Source organism: Microchirus variegatus, assembly GCF_963457635.1.
Source record: "Microchirus variegatus genome assembly, chromosome: 11".
Taxonomy (NCBI): Eukaryota; Metazoa; Chordata; class Actinopteri; order Pleuronectiformes; family Soleidae; genus Microchirus; species Microchirus variegatus.
In genome coordinates, this window is record NC_139812.1 from 16,381,844 (window position 1) to 16,408,262 (window position 26,419).

Genomic DNA, 26,419 nt, shown 5'->3' on the forward strand with positions numbered 1-26,419 from the left:
CCGGCTTTGTGAACTGAAGCCTGTAGTGGGAGGAATTTGGGCAGGCACTCAGCTCCACTGAAGTCATTTGCACAGAGCAGACAGAGTGGAACAAAAGCCAGAGTTCAGAGCATGTGTTGCAGCGCGAGTGTGTGTGTGTCTGTGTGTGTGTGTGTGTGACAGAGTCAGCGAGGAAAGACACTTGGACCCTCAGTTATATCCACCCTGCTGTTTTTGGATTAAAAATCACTTCACCATCACTTACTGGAGCTACATCTGCAGTTAAATGATGGAGTCGTCCGTGGTTGGAATCTGGGTGAGTTGGCAAGAAGTAGCTACTGTACAGTATATGTAGCAGGACTTTGTTGTTGTGTTTAAGTCCACTTAGGTGGCTGCAGCAGATGGTCTGTACGTAGGTGCTAACTGGTGCTAATTATTATTGTCTGTCTCTTCTAACCTCAGTGGGTGAATGGGAGGGACAAATAGAAAGATGAAAGGGGCCGATGGTGTAAAACAAGTTGCAAAAATGATGTGTACTTGAAAAATGTGACAGGTTAGAGCATGCTGTGAGTCTCTCTTCCGTCTCTCTTCCGTCTCTCTGTCTGTCGGAGTGAAATCAGCTCTTTAGATGTAGTATTTATCTACTGCGTGTGAGTGTTAAATGAGAATATAAAATATTTTCAGATTTTAAAAGGCCCTTACCCAACTCTCTCTATATTACATTCAGTATATGGAAATGATTGTGGTGACCGTTCAGCTTGGTATGTGTGTAGTATTTTTTCCCATTCATGTTCCTGGTGGAAGTGCTGTAGCCCACGCTTAAGCCCACATTGAACTGTAAATAGTCCAGTTGCCATGGAGATTGCAGTTCCATAAGTGTTGCCAGCACATGGGAATTAGGTAGTTTTTTATATATATATATTGCCTGTCATTATTCTACCACACCAGACGTTTAGACTTTAACTTGATCACAGTAGTTGCAGAAACAAATTAGTGAATAATTTATGATGTTTGTGGTTGTAATATTTACAAACTGTTCCCGAACTACACGACACAAATGCTTTGTGTGTGTGTGTGTGTTTTGGAACAGTATGAACCAGCTGCTGGCAGAAATTGCCCTCAAAAGAAAGAAAAACATTTCTCTGTATCATCACCTTGTTTTGTTTATGGTTTTGTTTATCATTTAAACACTCTGCCTTAGACTTTTTGTCTTTTGCTTCCACATGTTTCCTGTAGATTACACTTAAGTGAGTGCAGAAGTTACTCTTGTTTGTTTAACACTCATTCATCCAAGCGTAGGTTTGAAAACCAGGTCTAATTTCAGGACTGTGAGCGTGAATCACCACCAGTGCCTCATATCATTTGGTGTCTGACCATGAGTTGCTTTAAAGTATTGGCTTCTTCTTTATTCCAACAGTGAAAACTCCACTGGCACATAGTTAGTTGTGTTGCTGAAAAAGAGCATGTGTCCTCCCTCTAAGTTGTTCCATTCATTCTGTGTTGGTGATAAAGCCTCTGCTTGATCATACACCTCATATCTGGGAGTAAGTTCCATCTGTTCACCTGAGTGAGCCACTGAAGCAGTACATAGACACATGTACAGTGTCCAGCTTATATTCTTTTTGTTTTTGTTCATCAGCAGTGAGTTTTATAACACTTTGCTCAGACTTGACTTGGTTGTGTCTTCTTTCTTTGCTCCGTGTCCAAAGTCGGCCACAGTTGATAACATATGACTTTGGCCTCACTCAGAATGGGACCGTTTTGACGATGTCATATCGTAGAAAGTTCCATCTTCGTGCAGCCGTCCTGCCGTGAATACAAATGCTGCACGTGTCTATAATGGAACAAGAGAAACCAGGACTGTGCTAAAAGTGTGTAAATTGTGACACGTTGTAACGCCCTGAAGAAAAGCACACGCACCCTCATTAAATGTTATTAAGTCCTGAGTTTAAGGGGGAGAGGAAGGTGGAGAACAACGCAGCTCAGTTTCCGTCTGAAATGAGCTGGAAGTGCAGCCCAGCACATAGTTGACTTGAGTGTAAATGTGCTTTATGATGATAGAGGTATATTGTCGAAGCACTGTTAAGAAGAAAATGCAGCAGGGGGTGTATTTTTAGAGCTAAACAGAAGGCATGCTCTCAAGTGGGTAACAGCTGCATGGGCGTCCATAGCATTGCCTGTCAGATTAGAGAGACTACCACTCCTGATAAGTCTGGCCTGGATTGGTGCCAAATCCATTCCACCAGGTGGCCGGTGATGACAGAGGCAGACACCTTCATACAAGCTTGTTCAATGCTGAGAGCAAATAGAACAAGCATGGGAGAACCATGGGCTATTAAGTGGACTAATGAGGGGAGTTACATGTTCAGTTCTGTGCTTAAACTCTCTTAGAATGGTTGAAGTGAGCATTTTATCTAAGGTTGGTTTTCCTCAGTCTTCCTCAGTTGTTTTGAGGAAGACCGGTTTTAATTTTCCAAAGTGCTGTATTTGTGTTGCTGATGTTTTGCCCTCTGTCCCCCGCAGGCCCCCCCTCGCTGAGCAGGCTCCCGAACACCACCTCCACGACAGCGCAGAGTTCTCCACTCCTCCTCCCACACCCCCAGAGAGGCTCACACCTGAAAGTCACCCAACCCCACCTGCGTCCCCCCTCTTTCCTCCTCCTCCACCTCCAGTCCCTGCCTCCCCTCCTGCACCTTCTGCTCACCAGTGGGAGGACCCCTGCCTTGCTTCTGCACCCTGCCTCCCTGCCTTAAGGTATGAACATTAACTGTTTTCTTTCAGACTAGACTAGACTGCCAAGTACAGATGTTCACACCTGGCATTAGAATGCCTGAACTATGGACATCGGGCTTCCCTGCCCTTTATTCAAATATACACTGATGGCATGACAGATTGCAAGAGCAAAAATTCTGTTTGTAATGAGTCTGATAGTACAGAACTGTCAGTGTGTGTGTGTGTGTGTGTGTGTGTGTGTGTGTGTGTGTGTGTGTGTGTGTGTGTGTGTGTGTGTGTGTGTGTGTGTGTGTGTGTGTGTGTGTGTGTGTGTGTGTGTGTGTGTGTGTGTGTGTGTGTGTGTGTGTGTGTGTGTGTGTGTGTGTGTGTGTGTGTGTGTGTGTGTGTGAGTGAGTGAGTAATGGAGAGAGAAAAAAGAAACAGGAGTGAATCAAAGCTGTTCATGCACTAAAAAAAGCTTTAACCCTTAGAAAACATAAATCATATGGCAATCCTAGTGGTGGCCAGTGCAAATAAATTAACATGTGAGTGCTAATTAGATTTAAAATAAATAAATAATAATACATTTTGACATGACATCAGCTGATGAGGTGGTTTATAATCAATCCCGTGGACAGATTGCATTCTTGCAGGTCAGGAATGTGGACAAATGCATCCGCAAATCACGTCAGAATGTCTGTGATCACTGAGGACAGCCGTGTCTGAATGTGGTCGTCCTGAACCTGTGATTTGTTGTTTTATCTGTAAAGACCGTGCACTCGGTTTGTTCAGGTTCTGACACTCGTCCTTTTTAGCCTCCATGATGAAAAGTAGCCGTATATGTCCGTTCTCCTTCAAACGCAGGCCGGGTCAAATTGCAGCATTACATCAACATCTGGCGCCTGCGGTGATCTCATACATGTTAATTAGCAGACCACTAGGCATTTGCAGTTTTCTCTTTTTTGAGGGGTACCACGAAGAATCCGATATACATTTCATGTGTGCAAATGTGTAGCTGTAAATTGTTCTAAAAAAACCAAAACAAACATATATGACATACTATGATAGAAGATCACATGCAGCATTATTGCAGCAGTGGACTTCATAGCAAACCAAATCACACATTTACAGCTAATAATAAATATAAAAAAACTGCAGTAAATTTGTCAAATCATAAAAATTTATCATTAACATTAATATAATTATTGCTGCTGCTGTACATGGTTTTTTTTTTACACACAGCTACTGCTTCAGCCCAGTACACAATTATTTTTTATTTATAACTTGGTTGTCGCTTACATGTAAATACTTGAAACACTGTTCACACTCTTAATATACTAAACATTCCACTCCTTATTGGCTTGAATGACTCAGCCACTTTTACAGTGCAGCGTTACGTATGACCAGCAGAGGGTGCAGCAGAGTTCTGTCCCAGCCTGTGTCTCCACTTGAAAGAACCATACATCAGAGTGGGACTGGTGAAATTCAGGTGTAACATTGTATTTTAACCATATATAAATATGTGTAATTGACTTTTAATTGATAATATCTGGCTCCATAATATAATCTCACGTTGCTTAGGTAAGACCAGAATTTAAAGAACTTAGACTTAGTGTTCTTCTATTATTTAGACCCCTGACTGTGAGATAGCAGTGAAAGGAAGTGGAGTAACAGCACAATAATCTGGATTAACTATTCTGACTGGACGTCATAGATTGTCCTGTTTGCCTGGCGGCACACAGATTGTGATGGAGTTATACACTATTTTATGCTGTGAATTGGGAAAAGCGTGAATATTTTACATGAATGACTTAAACATTCAGTCAAACTCACATCTGTCCTATTTGCATTGCGATACACAATTGGGTTCTTATTAAGATGTAAGTTAAAGTGATTTCAGAGTTTTTTAGAGCCATATTAAGAGTTGACATTTACTGACATTAACTCTGACATGACATTTTCATGTATGACTACAACAGCAGCATCTACAGAGTGGACATTTGTGCAGTCAGAAATTACATATTTGATGTATTACTTTTACTTTTAATATCGATGAAGGTTCTCAGTCATCCAGGTCATACTTTTAATACACTTTTTAAGTGTATTACTTCATGTCAGAGAAGAATACTGTAGGTTATGTTTTAACTGTTGTTAAATGTACATTATGTAATAAATCTAAAGCAACTGGCCATAAAATCCTCCTAATATGTCACAGAGACTCAGGAATAATGTTCATATAACAAACTGAACTCACCAACAACAACAGTACAGACAAAATATTTGCATTAAAAAAATCTTTTGCAAACTACAAATCATGTTTATGTTTTGAAATCATGTTTTGGCATGTGGCGCCACCTACCGCCGTCTACCAATCATTGCAGTCAGTAGAGTCTCAGCTGCCGAGCAACCACGGGTTGCCAGTTACGTCAGAAAACGAAACCTAAAAGACCTCGGTATTTTGAATTTGAATGTAGTAACTGTTTTTGGCCACATTCTTACATATGGCACCTTTAAATAGTCTCAATATGATAGAGAACACTAATCGGACTTCCTCAGAAGTGCTAGGAAAGTATTATCTTGCTCACTGATACTTCATTTGGGGCCAAAGGTCAACACCATAAAGTGCTGAACCGGCCTACATCCATGAGAAAATAACACATTCCCCACAGAAAAACATAATAATCAGAGAGTGCTTCATTGCCTTTTTTGCACATTTGAAATTATCAGTGTCACACATGCTTCCTGTTGTTAAAGACAATCCCTGACAGCTCACAAGTGATGACTTCCTTCACTCATTTGTTTTATATTTGGATTCCCATTAAAAAAACAATACTAAACCACTTCGCTCTATGTTTCAGCTGTTTATCCTCATTGGCCTGTAATTGTAATGAATGTGTTCTCTCCATTGTCTCACGCAGCCACGGAGTTTTATCTGCAGCTGTGAAAATGGGTTGATGCATATCTAAACTTTTGTTTCTGTGAAGCACCGTGATCACACCCCGCCAAGTGCTTTTGTCATTGAAACAAAGAGAAGAAATACCAAGGTTTTTACAGTCACTGTCTCTGAATCAGTCAATTCCTCGTTGCTTTTTCTTTGCAGATAAAGAAAATACTCCCTGGGTTTTTAATCTGCCCCATCTGTAGATTGTTCAGGATTAAGAAAACACATAATAAATCCAGGATTTCTCAAAGCGTGTCTGTAAAAAAAACCTTTAAAAAAGACCCTTGTTCTAAATTACATTATCTATCGCCTAACTTTTTTATTTTAGCACAACTAAACCCCATTTCACAAATGCAAAGATATGATATATTAGTTAAAAGAAGTTAAAATAGTCTTGGTAGATCATCATGACCCTGATTCTTCACGAGTGCCATTATGAATCTTTTAGAATCTTTCAGAAACACCAACCACAGCCATCTCTCCCAGTGCTTTGTGTTGCTGAATTTTTTATTTCTTCAAGTCTTTACTGCAAAGGCTGAGCTCCTCAAAGCTGTAACAAAGACAGGATGTTTATACTGGTCATTCAATAGAATAGGAACTTGTACTTACTCACTTACCATACATGCTTTTCAGCCCTACATACATGCATCTTTCCTCAGTCTGGGAGCCTGAGTCTGAAATAACAATCAATATTTTTGCCCTCGCAGGGGCCTGTGCTGGAAGTTGTGAGCGGGCAGCGTTTTACTTGTCCCCTCAGGCTGCGAAACATCGAACAACGGGCTCATCTGAGACTAGAATCACATCAATACATCAGTTAATGGACTTCATGTTTACATGCAAACATTCCCCCCCTTTTTAAAGTGTTAGTTTGTCCCCACACAGTTTTTTTTGTGTATAATGTGGTGCAGTCCACTTACGCTTCAGTCTGTTTTTTTTAGTCCTTACCGACTGAAGTGAGACACCTGAGCCCTGCGCGGAGCGCGTTTGAGCGTCTTCAACTGCTGCAGGCTGCAGTTTCTTTTGTGGCGAGCCTTTGCTTCCTCACTTTCCCAGGAGTGCACAATAGATTTATACTTCTCGTGTTTCGAGTCTCTGTCTCCTTGCTCCTCATCGATCAATGGGAATATTGTGGAACCTGTTCCTGATCTTATTTCCATCCCACAGGACACAATCCTCTAAATTTGTCACACAGACGACTTAAAAAAAAGAAAGAAAGATTATTATTAGTGCTCTTCTGGTCAGTGATGCAGATTGGTGAGAGGTGCCGGTAAAATAGATGACCAGAAATGCAATTAGAAATGTGAGGATGAGCAAGTCCCTGCCTCTTTGTTTCCAAGTGTGAGAATAGATGTTGAAAAGAAATCTTTCATGTAATCCAATATTTAAAAAGCGTGATTTTTTTGGGGGGGTTCAATAATGAAATTTCCCAACATCTGCTGGTTCAGATTTACTGCCGGAGTCCCTTGAAACTGAATACAGCAGGGTCAGGATTCACACGAGGGTTCGTAAAACATTACCTTCTAGTTTCTCAGGTTCTATTGTTTACCTCGGGCTACACTCTGGTTGGCCACGCTGCATCCTGGAAGCTTCCATTGTGGAAAACGGGGGCATGAAAATGACATTTTCACTGTGCAAAAACACAGGATAAGAGAAGGGGGGATACTGGCAGGACAAAGACAAAAATCGAGAGGTGCGATTACTGTGGAGACTGACCGGGGGGTTTTGAAAGAGAAAGCTTCTGCTAAAGCCTGTGGTTTGTTGAGGTTTGCTATTGTTTGTCTCGCCGGCATAGAGGTGGCAGAGAGAAAAGCTGCTTGTCTTTTTAAAGACACAGAAGGCTGCTGTCATGGGAGAGAGTTGAGGGAAGAGGGGGGGAGGAGGCAGTCAGAGCAGCAGCAACACGGCTCAGCGATATCAGAAACCAAACAGAGAAGGAGGCACCTCACACACTCCAGCAAGACACCGAGGAAGCGGGATCATCATTTTCACTGCATTTTTTTGTGGATGTTTTGTTTTGCCGTGGGAGATTTCGTCTTCTGTTGGAGTTTGCTTTTTTTTTTTTAAACCTGCAGATGAGATGTGCAGCAATGTTGCGTATGTTTTGAGGAGCAGAGGATAAAGGGATGCTGTGCATGGAGCGAGGAGCCCTGAATCATCCACAGCTTTCCCCCTGATGCAAGGACGGCTCGCTCATCCTCTGCACTGCAGTGCTGTTAACTCAGCCAGTGCTCGCCTCCTCTGACAACACTCTGCCTCCTCTTCAAAGATCAGAGCGGAAAGGAGAAGGAGCTGTTTTTTGGTGGGGAGGGGAGAAAGTGAATGTTGGAGTGTGGCTGGAGAGCAGGAGCAGTCCAGAGGGGGGACAGCGGGGGGGACGGCATAGCGATAGGATGGGAGCCAACGAGTCCATGGAGCAAGGAGAGACCGACTGTCCCTCTCAGGAGCACATGTGAGTGTGACTTGACCTGCTTTCCTGCAAATGTTCAGCGGCGTGTGATCGAGAAATGAAAACGGATGAAAGCTGGAGGTCTGAAGAGCAGCTTCAGCTCGTGTTTTATTAATCAGTTACTTAAATATAGCTTCCCAGGCAACATAAATGTTGACATTCTCACGTGTGTACACTGCCGTGCCATTTTACGCTCGTGACCGAGTGAGCACTTCATCATCTTGTTTGGCTTTGTGATGTAAATAAAGATGAGAGAATTGGAGCACATGCGCGGGCGCCTGCGCACCGGTTTCCATCAAATGCAGGGGAAAAAACGTAATGGATTAGATATAACGGTGTTCAGGAGAGCTGGCGGGAATTAGAATTAGGCAATGAGTACAGTAGATGCCTCTGGGAGGCTGGTGGGGTGATGTAAAGGAGGACGAGACTGCCACTCTCTGGAAGCAGGGACTGGTGACGCTGTTGAAATAGAACATGATGTGTGGACTAAAGTGGAAAAAGAGATACGTGAAAAAGAAATAGCCAGTGATTGACAGAATGAGAGAAAGCAGAAGATAAAAATGGGGAAGAAATGGAGCAAGAGTGCTCCACTTTGCTGTGTTTTTATTTTTAGCTCAGACACATTACTCACACTACAACACAGGGGAGAAAAGGGACCAGGGGAAGGAACAGAGAAGGGGGAAAGGAAAGGATGCATGTGTATGTGCCATGCAGAATGGCAGAATGAATGATTTATGCTATCACATAAATCATTTTCCATCGCAAAGTGGCCTCTAAAGTCAGACCTCTTTAGAATCGGACTGAATAGTAAATTTAAATGTCAGTACAATACAGATTCTCACAGCGGGGGCGATGATTTAATGGCGTTTCCCCCACAGGTGTGCACACTGTGCCAAAGCATTCTTTTTTTTCTGTTGTGTAACACGTTCAAAAATACAGTGTGAAGCTTTCAAGCTCTGGAGGGTTTTGTTAAGAGGACTAAACGTCTGTTTAAGCTTGTTTTTTTGTTTTGCCCGAACTTTAACTAATAATCGCTGCTACTTTATGATTTTGTGAGGCAATAATATTGCATGTAATATTTCATATGGTATATATATAATCTTACACGCTGGACTCCGTTTCTGCCCAGATTCACAGACCTGAGTTGTTGTTGTTGTTTTATGTGCCATCTGCTTCCAGTCAGAGTCTCAGATTAGTCCCAGTGAGGTATTACACACAGAGATTATCTTTGTCTGATACTCTTTTGTCTGTGTCACTGACTTCAGAGGGGGTTTTGTCGCCGATTGATGTCGATGTCGGTCTGACTGGAGATGAGAGATGGAGGAAAAAAAAGTGACATCACTTTTTTTCAGGTCCAGAGAGATTCTCCTTAAGATTTCATTTCCTGAGGATCATTTGCGGCAGACAAAGCTCTGCTCTGTTCTTTTGTCCAATTACAAACCCTATAATGCTGCTCCCTTGCTTACCACATCACATATGTATTGGAAAACTCTTATAAAAGGATAATAGGCTGTTGTGGTGCTCCTCAGGGTGCACAGTGGTTATGATGTAATATCCAGAATATCAGGAGGATAGAAGCACAGGAGCTCCCTCTGTTGGTCTCTCTGTCTCCAAACTACAGGAGATCATATAAACCACAAACTATTTCTTCTTCATTACACAATGCACAACAAAACAGACATTTAGCCTCATAAAGAGACATGAATTAATGGAAATCATATGACCATTTAATGCTGACAAAAGCTTTTCCCACACTCCTAAGTTAACGTTTGTCAGCACAATTTTTAATTACCCAAATTGCAAACAGTATTTTACAAATCCACTTGATAATCAAAGTTCCAAACTGGCAGAGAAGGGTGGGATGGCTACCAGAGAAGGAGATTAAAAGAAGGCTGTTGATGAATCGTAGAGATGCGACAGAGGGTGAGGGAAAACGATGGATTTAAAAGTAAAGGAGATGTAGATGACAGATGGGGTTCAGACAGTATTTTAAGGTGTCTGACGGGCATGAGACGATGGAGGAATCATGCTGCACTTAATCCACGGAGTGTAATCACTCAGCAGCCAGCTGTCATCTATACACATCAGCTGTAATCACATTATGTCTCCCATCTCAGTGCTGCCATCAAATGTTACCCCCGATCACTCAAACACATCCTCATTTTTTTTGTTGCCAGCATCTTATTAATGTGTTGTTGTGGCAGTGAAGCGTTGTTTCCACACAATTCTCTGAGGTTGGCACTGGTTCTCCCTTTCGCCCTTTGAGAGCATACACATGTACATGCTGACTCGAGACACGTCTGGCTGCAGCGTCTCCATGCCTCATGGTGCACAGTCTCTCGTGTCTACAGGCAGTCGTCTCAAGTCGGTGAGGGGCTGTTATTAACTGCTGCTGCTGCTGCCTCCCTTTGTTTCCATTCACCCTCACGTGCTGGCTGCTCACGCTCACATGTCGCGTTTTTGTCTGCGACGTACACTAAAAGATGTGAAGCATGTGTCAGTTTTAGCATTAGGTGTTTCCAAACATCTGTTTTTCATTTTTATGGAGACTGATGTGGAGATGTGAGCAGAAATGAGGCTGATGCAGGAGCCGCTGACATCATACGCTGCGCTTACATCGGTTGTGTGCGTGCATATGTGTGTGTGTGTGTGTTTCAGGCTGTGTGCATCGAGCCTCTCTGGGTTTTTTTTGTCTTCCTCCATAGTGGGGCATATGGCAAGGGCAACCTCCAGTTACCATGGCAACACAGTGTTTGCAGTTAAAAATGCAACTGCGTTTTTCCTGCTGCTCATTTTGTTCCGCTTACATCATAACTATTTACAGACGGATGGATTCCTTTTGCATTTAGTTTTATTTCCACATATATTTATTTATTTATTTATATATTCCATATAATAATAATAGTACATTTGGTAAGAATGCTCACTGGTTCCTTGTGTAATGTATTCTTTTTTTTTTTTCAATGCTGGTTTTACCACCTGATCCAGACCAGTTTTATCCTGCTCACTGGGCACCTCATAGAGATTACTGATCTTAGCCATATGCTGTCTCGTCTCATATCAAAAGCACAGAGAAAGTAACCAGGTTGTTTTATATCCTTAAAGGTGCCATATGTAAGAATGTGGCCAAAAACGGTTACTACACTCAAATTCAAAATACCGAGGTCTTTTAGGTTTCGTTTTCTGACGTAACTGGCAACCCGTGGTTGCTCGGCAGCTGAGACTCTACTGACTGCAATGATTGGTAGACGGCGGTAGGTGGCGCCACATGCCAAAACGTGATTTCAAAACATAAACATGATTTGCAGTCTGCAAAATGTTTTTTTTTTAATGTAAATATTTTGGCTGTACTGTTGTTGTATGAACATTATTCCTGAGTCTCTGTGACATATGAGGATTATATAGTCAGTTGCTTTAGATTTATTACATAATGCACCTTTAAATCTGAGGAAGTCGTAAACCTAATATATAAAAATGTAATAAACAGGCACAGTTTTAACAGCAGACTGTGTTTCTCCTGCTTTATTGTTGGCTTAGTAGAATCTCCACCTCTGTGGTGATATGTCCCGAGGGATGGTGGCCATATTGACCCTGACGGCAAAAAAATATTTATGAGTCATTATTTTTGCAGCTCTAAATTTTTGTTGCATCAGCCCCATTGACTGTATTGATGTCTGCCCCTATATCACCTTTTATGTGAACCCAATATTGTGTGTGCATGTGAGAAAAGAGCCCCCCTAAGATGGAGAATGGCCCCAGCAGGGCCTCGAGGAGAATCCTTCTAGAGAAGTTCAATCAATAACTGTGGCACTACACAATAATGGCAGCATTTTGCCTGAGGTGTTGGGTTTTTTCAAGATCAGTATATTGCTCATTGTATAAGACTCGTTTGTACAATATTAAGATACCTGAAAAGATTGTGTACAGGTCCCAGACCATGATGATGCAGCAGCTATCAACATATAGAGAGAAAATTTATATATTATCTTGAAACGTAACGGTGGCATATGATCAAGCTGGTGGACAATAAACTGCCTTTTCTTCTGTGTGGATACAGGGGCTCAGAAAGAGAGGGAGAAATAGAGGGAGGGAGAGAGTGAGTGAGGCTGAGAGAGTGAAAGAAAATACAGAATGCAGGAGGTGGGCTTCTGCAGCCAGTCTCATTTAGTCTCATTTCCTACAGGGAAGCAGCGGAGTTGTACTGTGATGGATACAGATGGCGAAGAGGAGCACATGGAAAGCACTGTAGATTAGACACAAAGAGAGGTGATAATTAGACTTAAGAGGAAAGCAGGAGGAAGAAGAAGGTGAACGGTTTCTACCCCCGTGTTGCTCAAATCTTCTTGGGACGAGGCAGTAGAGGTTGTCTATCTGTGTATCAGGCAGTAGCATTTTTGATACAGAGAGGTGTAAGCATCGCCAGCAGCCATGGCAGTGAGTGCGTGGCAGGCTCTGTCTCCACTGCAGTGGGCTCGCTGGGGCTGGGATACACTGCTGGGAGGGGCAGGCGATGGGGACAGTCCAGACTCCGATCCGGCTCTGGGTCTTCTACGGCGTATCTCCTGGAGCTCTCGCCATGACGGCATGATCAAGTCTGCCGGGGAGACGGTCAGACAGAGGTGAGGCAGGACAAGATGTGGGGGTGAGAGACAGACGGATCAAGCGTGGTGTTCAGGGTGTGTGCTGAGCTTTGCTGTCATTGGGTATATAGTGCTAAAGGATGGATCATAGTGTATTGTTTTACGATAATACAGATTATTCTTTGCAGCCTGTTGTTACGCAGAAATCAGACATTTTTCCCATTTGTGGCTGGATGTGTTCCTCGGTCAACCGCTGTCTGTTTAATAGCTGTGACATCATCTGGTCTGTGTGTGTGCGTGTGTGTTCAGGTGGGAACATTCTGTGTCAGATTTGCCATAATCTGTCACCATTCAAGTTCATTACAAATGTATAACTGAACAAACTAGTACTTGGTGCCATGTTGCATTGATGTACTGTATCTACACTAAAAAATATTGAATGTGTGAACGCTGGGCACCTCCATCGCGACCCTCCAGTGGAGGATAAAGCAGTAGATGATGGATGGATGGATATTCCACAGTTTTATTTGCGAGATAAATGTGTTTGTGATATGATATGGAGGGAAATGAATTCAATCCAATTCCAATGATCCTGATTCTTGTGTCATTGCAGTTCAAGTGATCTCAGCCTGACTAACACTGGTGTGCCCTTGTCTTTGTTTGCAGGAGCTCAGATTCTGATGGAGCATTCGAGACCCCGGAATCTACCACTCCAGTCAAGGCTGTTTCTATTACAGACCCTCAGATCCAGCAACTGATATCTGATGACAAAGGAGCAGTGAGCGGTAGGTGTTCCCTGATGTGATATATGCTTAGCTCAGTGTAATACTATGTCACACTAATGCTGTGCAGAAAGGTAGAAAAAAAAAAAGAGCAAGGGAAATAAAGTTGTGTTGCACCATCTAGTGGATGAAACTGAAAGTGTTTCAGAATTGGCTCTGTTGAGCAGCATCTTTGCCTCACAAAACGGAGGCTGTTGGAATATCTAGGAAAATGGCTGGATGAACAACCAGTTGTGTCATTCTCGCTCATGTGGTCATTCATGACTTCCTATCCAGCTGAAAGATTGACAGAATTATTTATCGCACATTCATCCCTATAAATAGATCAGAATGAAGTCAGCTGCAGCTTTTGTCTCCATGCTGGCTTTTCTGAACCAAACTTGAACTTCATATATGCTTCTTCTTTTCGCAGAAGACACCTCAGTCAGTGATCCTGCGTCTGACTTGGCAGCCGACCCACTAACATCCATCACATTCGACGAGGACAAGCCTATTGCAGCTAGCGGCGCATACAACATTGAAGTGTTTGCTGAAGATTCAGCAAATCACACACTGACTCGCTCCCTCAGCCTCCAGGGAGGAGAACTCGACGCCGCTGCTCTGTTGGACGGGTGCACAACAGGAGGTTTCCGACCACATTCCGAATCCTTCAGTGTAGGCACTGAGAGCACCCCAGGCACACTCCACAGGCCCAAGAAAGTCCGCCCTGGGTCTTTGAAGAAGAAACCTCTTCTCAGACAAAACTCCAACCCGGAGAGTCCACAGGCAGCCTCATCCGGCAGCCCCCCAGAACTCAAGAAGCAGGTAAAGCCTCAGACAGCTAGCCCTCTGCAGGTTCAGGAGAAAGCAAAAGGGGGATCTGCAACTCCGAGCCCTGGAGGAACCCTACGAAGGACCAGGAAGAGTCGTGTTGAAACTCCACCTCCTCTCCTGGAGGAGACCAGTTATACCAGCCAAGAGTCAAGCCTTGTCATTTCTGCCTTACCTTTATGCCAAGAAGAGACACCTCTCCCTGCTAGTGGAACAGACAAAGAGGAATCCCCCATCCCCCCTAGTGCCTCCTATCAATGGGATCCAGATAATTTTGATAAGATTGACCCATTCAAGACCGGAGGCAGTAAAATTGCCAACTCTCCTACTCTGGATCGTAAAGGTCCCGTGCACGCCTCCATCACTACCCGTGCAGAAAGTTCTCCTGTCCCTGTTGTGGACCCACGACCACCCAGTCCCCCAGCTTCTCCTCCTCATGAACCAATCACCAACCTCGAAGAGCAGCCGATCCTCCCCAAACGTCAGCCAGTAAGGCTGGAGTTCGACTATTCTGAGGAGAGCAGTGAGGCGGTAGACCAGGCCTCTCCCACACCCAAGAAAGTGGTCAAGAAGCCCGGTGCCAAGATGCCTCTAAGGAAACCAAAACTGGGGCTGAAGAAGGCCCCTCCAGCACAGACGGAGCAGCTGGACAACAGCTCTCCAATGACCCACAACGGCAATGAGGATGAAATTATTGCTCCTAAAGCATCCTATAATTTTGAGCCTGACAAATGGGAGGATCCACATTTCAATCCATTTTCTCCCAAGAAAGGAATCACAAACTCGCCTGAGATGTCCAGAAAGGCTTATACTTTTGACCCCAGTAAGTTGGATGACTCCATAGACCCGTTCAAATCGTCTAATAAGATGGGCAACTCCCCTCCGGAGGCCTCTGCCTCTTTTGAAATGTCATCAAATGACTATGATAATGAAAATGACAATGACAACGTTGGGGAACTGGAGGACCGAAATCAGAACAAACCTGCCAAGAAGAAGAAAACTCCTATCAAATCGTAAGTTCACATCGTGCTGCCAAAGCCCCGAACCTCTCTGGGCAAGTGCACACTTTTTGAATCTCTGTCAGTGTGGTTTGTGTATTTGTGGTCTACTTGTCTACTGTGCCATGCGGCGTCCTCTGTCTGTCTCTCTGTCACCTGTGTCTGTGTATTCTCATATGTCACAGGAAGTCCAGGGGTGTGTCCTCTCTATGTTGTCTGTTGTAAGTACAGGGGCAGCACAACCATCCACCTTGATTCCATGTGGCTCATTTCAAGTCAGCATGTCGCCCCACTGTCCATATTAACAGAAACATTCCATTACCCTGCACTCACTATCAAACATTCCTGTTTAATCTGCCTATTTTAAACCGAGGACAACTGTTTGCCATTGTACAGTTTTTTTAATTCTGCAGGAAACAGTACAATATAATCTAAAACTGAAACAGCTGAATAGTTATACTGTCTCAGTAAATGCTGAAATAAGTTTAAATGCACAAAGAGCATTTAAATGTGGAGACATTTTGTGAAATTGAAAGAGCACAATATGGTTCAGTGTGGTCAGTCTCAGCAGTGTAAGACGCTCAAACAGCCAGTAGAGGTCAGTGTCGCAGTGTCTTTGAATGACTAAGAAACTGTAATGGCAACCTAAACAGAGAGATTCTGTGTTATTGTGTTGCTACCTTTGTATAAACATTTTTAAACACTTTCCAAACTAAAAGTTATTATTATTGAATTTCTACATTGAAACTGGTAGAATAATCGCTATGATACTGACAGGCCTGTGCGTAACAAAGGAGGCGCTCTTGCTCCCTCTTGTGTTCTCTGCTGGCTATTGCTGAAATAACTAATGACAATACATACAAAGATAAAAATAAAATAGGTTTTATTTGTAGGGATGTGTAATGTCTTGGCAGTTGTTCTACCCAAAAAATAATTTAATATCACAACCTGGAAATAATATATGTAAGATACCATAAATTAACATTAATTCCCACATTAATTGGGAATCTATACATCATGGGGTCTATACAATGTAAAACTGAGCAAACATAAGTAACATAAATGGCTGCAACTCACAGTTAATCTACTAGTTTGCTTCAGTGTCCAAACTAATCTATGACAGTATTTCATTCAACACATTCCTGTTACTGAATAGATTAAATCCTCTTCTCAAACAGGTCATTTCAGTCACTCATAGTTTACAGTAAGTAGTAGTGTTGTTCTAAGCATTAATATTATTATTGGATGTACCCAACCAGTTTAACATTATAGCATGTATGGCTTCACATATTTGAAATACCATTTAGTTTAAATACAGCATTGGAGTTAGACAGTTAGGAAAGAGTTGTGCTCTGTGTGATGCTCTGTGACTTTTTGGATTTTGACAATGTTTCCTTTCTTAAGTAATACTTTCAGGGTGAAGAGGTCGCCAAAGAAATCGCTGCTGTCTGATAAATCACAGGTGTGTACCTAATGTTTGTTCTTTCTTCACTTGACACCATGTACAGTTTCTCCCTGAATCCCCCCCCACACCCCACCCCCTTCTTGACATTGTCTTATAACTGTCTTATTTTGCAGGATCCCTCGCCTACAGAAGAATCTCCCTCCCACCACCTGCAGGAAGACCATGCCACAGACGAGGAGAAGTTGGCCTCCTCCACCAACCATAAGTGGGCATCCCTACATGACATGAAGGCAGATTTGGACACAGATGAACAAGACTTTCCTCAGCCGTCTGACCTCACATCCTTCATTAATGAGAGCAATCTTCCACATCAGACTCAAGGTGAGGCACTGCTCTCTTTGATTCCCATTTGGACCTCCAACCACCTGCATCCGAACCAAAGCTAACTCGGATCAAAGCATACCAGAGACAGGTGGTGCTGGAAGGAATCTTGTAGCTTGCATAATCCCTTGTGTGCCTGTATGTTTTTGAAAAGCCTCCTGGACCAGTTGCTGCCCATTGACCTCTAACAGGGTCACCTCTTTCCAGGGATCATGTGACTCAACCCATGTGGGTCAGAGATGAAACATAGAAAGCATAGAACCCTGCCTCAGCCCCTGATCAGTCCAGAGATCAGCACAGTACTCTCCATTTCTTTCCATCTGAAACTTTTTCTTTTGTCACCCTGTGTCAGAGCAAGACTATGAAATTGAGTACATGGAGAAGATTGGCTCCTCTTCACCTGTGAGTGTTTGTATTTCAATTCAGATTTAACTTGCGATTTTGTTTGCAGCCACTAAAGAAGTCTCTTTTTTTGTTTTACTCTCTGCTGTGTCTCATAGCCGCTGTCTGTTAAGAAGCCATCCTTGTACCTGAAGCTGGACTCGGTGGCTGACAAGTTAACCAAGAACGTGGCCGCACATGGATCTGCGCCCAGCTCCCCCTGCACAGGGTACAACACACTCTACCACAACTGCAACACTGTTTTTTGTGATTTTATTATGCATACAGCTCATCCATCTAACTCACTACATTACTTATCATGTACGTCAACCTCTGCCTCTCTCTCACCTTTTTCTTCTATCTTAATCCTGTGCAGGAGTTTTGAAGAGATGGAGGCCCAGATAACAGCAGGCATGAAGACACCGGTGCTGAGCTCTCGGCCCGGTCCTGAAGGCTCTGCTAGGGACAAAGGCAGGAAGAGAGAGAGCGGCACACTCAGCCGAACACAGAGCACAGAGACGGACGAACAGGTGAGCCCTTTGTACCCTTACCCAGTTAGCACTTTCATTTCCATCTTGAATCTTTTGATTTCACAGTGGGGAGAGAGAGAGAGTGCGACAGTACAAAAAAACGCTTTATTAGTCGGGCCATGTCACCAAAGTTTCCAGCTTGAGCTCAGTGGCTCTGCTCCCAGTGCTGCCACTCAGAACAAACTCTCGGCGCTTGCTTTGCCATGCTGACCCCTGCCCTCCTCCCTGCCCTCTGCCTACTCCTCCTGGTGCCCCTTTTAGTCTTCCGGCCAGGGCCCTATGGAGGCCTCTGCTCCTGGCCTGGCCCTGCCCCTGTTAGACAGGCTGACTGACTGTGACGACCCCCTGCAGTACCTGGAGCCTGACCTGGCCGAGACCAACCCCACTGCATTCGCTCAAAAACTACAGGTGTGTTGACAGTCCACGTGTGACCTTTGATGAAGCTTTTAGGCCGTTGGCGACCCATTTGTGGCTCTGATGTGTGACGGTGCGTGTTTTTTGTACGACTGTTTATTCTCATTGTGCCACCTTTTTTTTACAAACCTGCATATTTATTTTCCCACTTTTCCTCCTTCGTACTTAAGCTTACTGTGTGAAAAAGATTGTGCTGAACTTTGTATATATTTTCCCTTTGCTCTCTCATCCTTGGGCCGCAATACCCCCCCACCCTCCCCACCTCTGAAATCCATCAACCCCTCCCAACCTCCCTTGAGTGCGGCCCAGGAGGAGCTGGTACTTGCTGCACTGAGGATAGAGGCTCTGCAGGTAGCCAAAAACATCTCTCAGTGCCCCTCCCTCTTCACTGTAACCCCCCAGGTACTGCGCTGACTCAGCCTGCACCTGCTCTAGTGTGTGTGTGTGTGTGTGTGTAACGAGAGCAAAGATGCATCTTGAATGAGTGATTGCATAATAGCAGGTGTGTGTAAAGGTACGTGTCCTTGGCTGCAGTGTGAGTGTGTCTCATCCCGCCTGTCCTTCTCCCTAAACACACACCGACCTAAGTGTGACTGCGAACACATGGCCTTGTATCAACACGGTGGCTGCAACCACTACATCCGCAGTCTCCCGTGCCCACATTATGAAATCTCTAACATGGCTTTAATGCGTCCAGCAGCTCCCATTCGTGACCAGCAACTCCTCACCAAAATGAGTGCTGTGCCTTGTTGATCCCTTTCCTTTATGATGCATGTGGGACGACGTCCAAGTTTGTCTGTCCAGGCTGACATGAATGTGACTTGGGAGTGTCTCACGCTTCTATTTGACTGATAAGTTATGTGGATATAACTTACTCAGACATTTGTCGATGCTTTGCTCTCATCAGCCTGAATCCCAGTCACATTCTTGTCTTGTGATTTTCCCAGACTAACCCCACTAACAAGCGGCGACACTGGGAAGGTGTCAACTTAAGGGTTCAATTTGCTGCTTTGTGCTGAACCAGCACATGCTCGAGGTATAGGAGTTGTTTTTTTTCTTGTGCAGTGCAGTTGGGAATCAGCAATGGGAAGAAAAAAAGAGTTGGTAGTAGTGCAGGTGCTTCCCAGTCCTCATTCCTTCCAAATCTCTCGCTTTTGTGCCGTACGTTTTACAGTCTCGAATCAAGAAACCCAGCACTCGGCGGTGGAATATCAACGGTTCACCTTTATTCAAAGTAAGAGTATAGCTCTGTGTTATGTCTATTTTTTATAATCAGCCACTGTGCAGTGTTTGGTCATAAATATATATATTTTTTTTACTGCTCCTGGCTCAGTGCACAAGCACACATTGGTTGTTAAAATAATTGAGGCTGAAGTGCTGACTTTCAGCTTTAAAGGTGATGAAGGTGTTCACGTCTACATTAGTTTAGAGAGCAGAGATTACAGGCCTTTAATATGCAACAAGTAATAGGGCTATAAATCTTACTCTGTTTACTCAATTTTGATATGAATGCCCTTAAATTAAAAGTGAAACTCAGCACTTTATCCTCCTTGTACTGGAGCACAGAGCCAAAATGTATATGCAAATACCAAAAGACTGCACTGTATATACTTTAGCTCCTGTAGATCCGAGAAGGAATGGAATATGACATCGTTTTAGTCTCCCTGCCTCCTGTAGCTGCACTTTGTCCCTGTAAGTGTTGTCCACTTTGTGGTTTCAGCAGCTATATTAGTATCTCTTTTGTCGTCTTTATACACAATTACTCGGCTGTTTTTGATGTAATGTTTGTTCACATTTTGTAGATTTTTTATTACCCGAGTGATTTTTGTATATAGTACCCCCTGAATGTGACACAAACATGTTTACTCGGCATTTGATCTTCGATGAGGTGGAAAGAGTGGAGAAACCAATCGGATAAAGTGGGTAACTACCCTGGAGGCCAAAGACCACCGCGGTGTGAGGCACTCACTCAGTGGCACTTGATTATATTTTTGTCAGTTGATGCATTTTACTTCAATTTTCTGCCTAAACCTCATTGAACCTAAGAGGGTAAGCTTAATACCTGACTAAAAGCAAAAGAGGTCCATGGTTACCTGAACTCGACCAGTCGTTCTCTGCACTGGAATAATGAAATTACTGCTCCAGCCAGACCAAACACTTTATTATCTTTTCTGCTTCTTAGTCTCAGTCTCCTTTACCCCTGTGGGCCTCAACCATTTCATCCAATCCTCCCTTAATCCGGCTCTCTGAAGGATGACTAAATCCCTTTCAGATCGGCAAAGAGTTTCAGGGAGCAGAAGTGGCCTTGTGTGGAAAGGTTGAGGATGATGATGCAGCAGAGGTTGTAAAGTGGAGGTTCTTTGTTTTGAAACCGTGTTGTTATTTACAGTGGAAAAAATATATGGTAACACTTTATAATAAGTACACACTATTAGCACTAGCTAAGCATTAATAAATATTGAATTCATCATTTATAACGCATGGATACTCATTAGTATGTAGTTTATAAACACAGTTAGAAATGTTTTACTCATCTCATCAGTTGAGGAACAGTGTCCAAATAGCTGCAGTACTCAAGCAGCCAATCAGCATCCACCTCCAATTAGCTGCTCTACTCAAGCAGCCAATCAGCATCTACCTCCAATTAGCTGTTCTACTCAAGCAGCCAATCAGCATCTACTTCCAATTAGCTACTCTACTCAAGCAGCCAATCAGCATCTACCTCCAATTAGCTGCTCTACTCAAGCAGCCAATCAGCATCCACCTCCAATTAGCTGCTCTACTCAAGCAGCCAATCAGCATCCACCTCCAATTAGTTGCTCTACTCAAGCAGCCAATCAGCATCCACCTCCAACAAAGTCGCTCAGTACATGCCAACACTTCAGCACATGAGCAAAACATTAATAACTGTGCTAATAGTGTGTAATTATTATAAAGTGTCACCAAATAGGTTTATATTTACACAGAAGATCTCATTCTGATCTAAAATCGGATAACTTCTGTGAATTATGTGGCTTACCATACCATCGTCTTTGTACCCGTAAAAGATCTGGGAAATGGTTCTCGCTCCATCAGGTAAGACCATGCTGTATGCTTTAACATGAGACTAACTCCAATGCTGCCCACTTTTCTCCCCTGTCCTCCCTCACCATGTGTATGATGCAGCCCTCGCTGTATCGTTTGCTGCCCTTCTTCCCCTCTTGCCTTGCTTCGACTCAGTCACATTCAAGCTGCTGCGACGAGCAATTGTCGATCACGACCGCCTCAGCCGAGGGCAGCATCAGCCAAACACTTGGCTTTATACTACGGCTATATACGAAGACTGTTCCATCCAATCATATCGCGGCTGACCAAGTCTTCAGGAACATCACTGCCCTGCCTCATTTACATATTGATTTTGCTGTGTGGTACCTTTTTTTTTTATATAGTTTGATGCTGCCTTGCGGTTTGGTTCAGGAATCATGTTGAGAATGTGCGTGTGGTCTGATGGTGAGGATGTCTCATTTGTAGCTCAGTCTGGTTTCTAAATGGTAATATTTCCTTTCCCCTCTCTCTCTCTCCTCCTCTATTGTTCTTGGAAGCAGCACCTAGACTTATTATCTCCAGTAGAGAGTGCTGTGTCCAAGAACTCCACCAGCAGCTACAATGATGGGGAGAGTCCGCACCTGCCCCGGCATCTGGACCACTCACTGGGAATAGCTCGAGAAGAGGTGACACTTTTTCTAAGTTTGAGTCGGTAATTTTCATTCTTAAAGCTTCAGTTTCTGTCTGAAGAGAGACGGTCAAATCATATTTTGCCTACTATGACCTTGGTCTTGGAATGATCATCTGTCCAAACCTAAACTTCAGCCATCTTTAGGTTTAATTACTCACATATTCTTTTAACCAGACCTGGTGTACAATATTAACAGCCATAACTGACGATAAGACACAAAATAGGCACATTTCAAGGTTCCGTCCCTAGATACCAAGGCGCCAGGCATCTGGACCGGATACACTATCTCAAGGTCGTCTCAGTTCTCCTTGGATCTGAGCTGTCTACAATAATATCTTTCAACTTGCAGAGGTTCCATAACTGGTCACGTCACCTGATAATCAAAAAATCTCCATAACAATCCCTTTAATTCATTTTAAATATAGACTATGATAAAGAGTGACAGTGAGGCAAAGCTGATATATGAGAGCCAAATTATTGTTGTCTTGTGCTCTGTTCTTCTGTCTGCCGATGTTATTTGTTATTTAGGTGGTTCTAACAATTGCGTGTGTGATGCTGCAAACTGAATAAAGTTATAAATACTGTACTGCATGACGATTTTGTCACTCTCCTCAGATTGTAATGAAGGAGAAAGAAGTGCTGGAGTGGAAGAAAAAGTATGAAGACAGCCAACGGGAGCTGATGGAGATGAGGTAAGACAACCTAGTAAGTGTAAGTGATGACAACTCGAGGTTGTCATCACTTACATCACAGCAAGGTCTGACAATTGGAGTTACAGAGAGCCAACGTCTACAGCTTTATTCTCCACATGAGGCTTTACATGCTGCTGGTGCCAATCCCAGCTGACATAGGACAAAAGGTGGTCCAACATATACACACTCACACCTACGGCGTCCAATTAATCTCTGCATAACCCACGCACACACACCGGGAGAACATGCAAACTCCACACAGAAAGGCCTGGACCAGTCTGGACTGAACTCAGCAGGTGGTGGATGGGGTGCAGGTCCAGCTGGCCATAGCTCAGTTAGTGTGGATAAGGCAGAGATTACTTACTTTGACTTACTAGGCTCAGGATAAGGAGGAGCTAAAGGCTAAGGGGGAGGCAAAGCTAATCAATCCTCTTACCTCTAGCAACAGAAAACAATTCTAATTGGCTCCTGTTGGTCCTTAGCTTGGACTTAGGGAAGAGAATCTTAAACGGCAAGAACAAAGACAGGACGCACAGTGCTGATACAAGCGACCGCATATATTTATGTAGCACTTTTCAAGACACGCTTACAAAGTGCTTGGACAGCAAAACATAAAGCATTTAAAGAACAAGCAAGATGAAATAGTCCATAATTGAAAAGCTGTCGTAAAAAAGTGAGATTTAAAAAATCTGGAAATCTGTGTCAGCAGCCTTTAAAAAATGAGGTTATACAAAGTTTATGGTAATAAAATGTGCTATAAAACAGGTGCACAATACAAACTTCTCCATGAAAACTAATTCTGAGGAAACAACCCATCAAGGTGTTTATTTTAGTTATATATTGACAGACACATGGAGAAAGTGCAGTTAAATTAACTAATTTAATTAATCGATATTTACATATTTTACATATCTTTACACAAGTCAAAAAGGCTTGTCATGGAAACAGAACAACAATAAAACAATAAGCAGTAGAGTTAAGGCCAACAAAAGCTCAAAACCTATTTAAAGTATAATAATACTAGACCGACTCAGGCTTACAATGAATTGAAAGATTGATTTAGAGGCGTGCAGTTTATCTTTATATACTTTAACTGTCCACATACTGATAATATGCTATTTGTCACCCATAGGAGAGTTTTTGCTGAGTATGAGAAGACTATTGCACAGTTGATTGGTGAGTTCAACCTTAAATACAGTTTTTTATTTTATTCCTTTGTCTTTTTAATCCCTTGTAATTTTTGTTTTTAAACAAATAACTTTTGTTACCTAGCTTCTGCCACCACTTTTTTTTTTTTGCAATTGTGTATTTGCAAAATAGAGCAAATTATATTCTCTTTGCTATTTTGTTTGCTTTTTGTGTTTGATTGATACCGTCTTTGGTCGAGGGGGGAGATCCCATTTGTCCGCTCATGTCCAGCTTCTCTGGATGCACTAAATTACACCTCAGGCTTAATCTCTGCATCATCCCTGCCCTCACCTACATCTCCTTCACCACCTCTGGACATTTTTGAAGATTTGATTTTTTTTTTTGCTGCCGTGTAATCTGATTTCTACGGAGCCCCCAAAGTGACATGAGGAAAAAAAGAAAAATTTAAAAAACTAGTTGGTTTTTTTTAAATCTCGAGTTTCAAAAAAAATATGAAAAAATTAAAAATTGAAAAAAAAAATGTTTTCATATTTTTTTGGAAAATCAAAATCTTGAGTTTCCGAAAAAAAAAAAAAAAAAATCATCATATTTTGGAAACTCAAAATCTCGAGTTTCTGAAAAAAAAATTGAAAAAAAAATGTTTTCATAATTTTTGGGAAACTCAAGATCTCAAGTTTCCGAAAAAAGAAAAAAATGAAAATTTAAAAAAAAAAAATTTTCATCATATTTTGGAAACTCAAAATCTCGACTTTGAAACTCGAGATCTCGAGTTTCCAAAAAGTTAGGAAAAAAATTTTTTTTGGAGATCTCGATCTTGAGTTTCCAAAAAATTATGAAAAATTTTTATTTCAAAATTATTCTTTTTTTTTTTTTGGATGTCACTTCGGGGGCTCCGTAGATGCATTTGCATTTGACGCACTGTCACAAAAAGGAACTGTCTCTGCTTTGTGTCTTAACGCTCGGCTCTCTCACGTGTCTTGCCGTCCCAGCTTGACTTAACACACTTCCTTTTTTTTTTGTGTCTGTTTTGCTCCCATCTTTGCCCTTTACTGTTACTGATAACACTGACAGACATGCCAGGTGAGTAGCAAGGACTTTGTGTCAGCTCACATCTCTCCATCTGTCTGTCAAAAAGTGGCCGGATGTGCTCACTTTCTTCATCTCATCGAGTGACAATTATCTGTCCATTTTATTGCACTTTGTCCTGACTGTATTTTTAATAATTGGTAAAAAGGAATTTAGAACTTAGTTGTATTGTAGTTTCACATTGGAAAACTTAACATGCATGTTTGGACGTTTTTTTCTGCAATAGAGGCTTGTGCCAATCATGCAGAATTTCATGCGTTATGCAGGCTGGTCATCGAAGCGTTAAAATCCCATGGTTACCTTTTCATATACTCTACTTGAATAGTTAAGAAACTCAAATGAAACCAGCCACCTCTATAGTTTCTCTGTCGTTTGCAGGTCTCTTGATTTTCCCATTGTTGAGTGTTGTTGTTTGCATGCAACAGTGGTTTATCAGAAATCGTGTATTATACAGTAGAGTCATATCAATTCACAAACCCATACTGTGTAACACACGTGTGTGTATACCTATGTGTTGTGCAGGCCTTTAAACTGTCGCTCACGACAACACACACAGCAGGATGATGATCTGATCCGTCAGTATTTTTGTGTGTGTGTCCATCAGAGGAAGACCAGAAAGACAAGTCTCTCTCCCATCACACCATCCAGCAGCTGATCATGGAGAAAGAGCAGGCTTTGGCTGACCTCAACTCTGTGGAAAAGTCCATGTCCGACCTCTTCCGGCGTTATGAGAAGCTGAAGGATGCGGTGGACGGCTTTCGTAAGGTGACTGACGCGCAAATCGTTCACAACAGAAAATCTTGATTGTGACAAGCGTTTAAAGAAATCACCATTTTTTTCACTGGTTCAGAATGAAGACATCCTAAAGAAGAGCGCTCAGGAGTATCTGTCCAGAGTCCGCAAAGAGGAACAGCGCTATCATGTCCTGAAGATTCATGCGGAGGAGAAACTAGAAAAGTAAGTCTATGTTTACTCTACGTGGCCTACTCTAGAAAAGCATGGACTGCACAATGAGTTTACATGCACACTTTGATCGAGCTAGGGCCATAGTCCGACTAAGGAGTCAGGAGTCTGAGTATACATACATGCGGAGGAAAAAATGTATTTATTGTTGTTGCTGTGTTGTCCGAAATAAGACGTTGCCTCTGTGTGATTTCCGGTCATACATCATCTCCTTTTACTGGGCGTATACATGCAGCAGTAATCGGACTATGAATCGCATCATCCAGGTATGTTAGTCCGACTAAGACTAGCTCGATTTTAGTCGGACTAACTAAGAATTATCGTCTAGTCCTAGTACTTTTAAAGGTGCATTATGTAATAAATCTAAAGCAACTGGCCAAATCCTCCTAATATGTCACAGAGACTCAGGAATAATGTTCATATAACAAACTGAACTCACCAACAACAACAGTACA

General features: G+C 42.7%; 1 protein-coding gene across 8 annotated transcripts in view; it reads left to right on the forward strand.

The window, feature by feature from the left end:
- The window catches only part of tacc2 (transforming, acidic coiled-coil containing protein 2), a 51,099-nt gene that overhangs the window by 23,147 nt on the left and 1,533 nt on the right, over positions 1 to 26,419 (forward strand). Inside the window, exons 8-22 of one of the 8 annotated variants that reach the window (XM_083897563.1) lie at positions 2,503 to 2,733; positions 13,325 to 13,443; positions 13,853 to 15,263; positions 16,653 to 16,710; positions 16,827 to 17,034; positions 17,387 to 17,436; positions 17,535 to 17,644; positions 17,792 to 17,945; positions 18,207 to 18,353; positions 18,669 to 18,761; positions 21,941 to 22,069; positions 22,690 to 22,766; positions 23,899 to 23,942; positions 25,606 to 25,766; positions 25,852 to 25,958. In XM_083897563.1, the coding sequence (XP_083753689.1) occupies positions 2,503 to 2,733; positions 13,325 to 13,443; positions 13,853 to 15,263; positions 16,653 to 16,710; positions 16,827 to 17,034; positions 17,387 to 17,436; positions 17,535 to 17,644; positions 17,792 to 17,945; positions 18,207 to 18,353; positions 18,669 to 18,761; positions 21,941 to 22,069; positions 22,690 to 22,766; positions 23,899 to 23,942; positions 25,606 to 25,766; positions 25,852 to 25,958 (3,099 nt within the window). The other 7 variants (XM_083897564.1, XM_083897565.1, XM_083897566.1 and 4 more) reach the window with 7 other exon arrangements.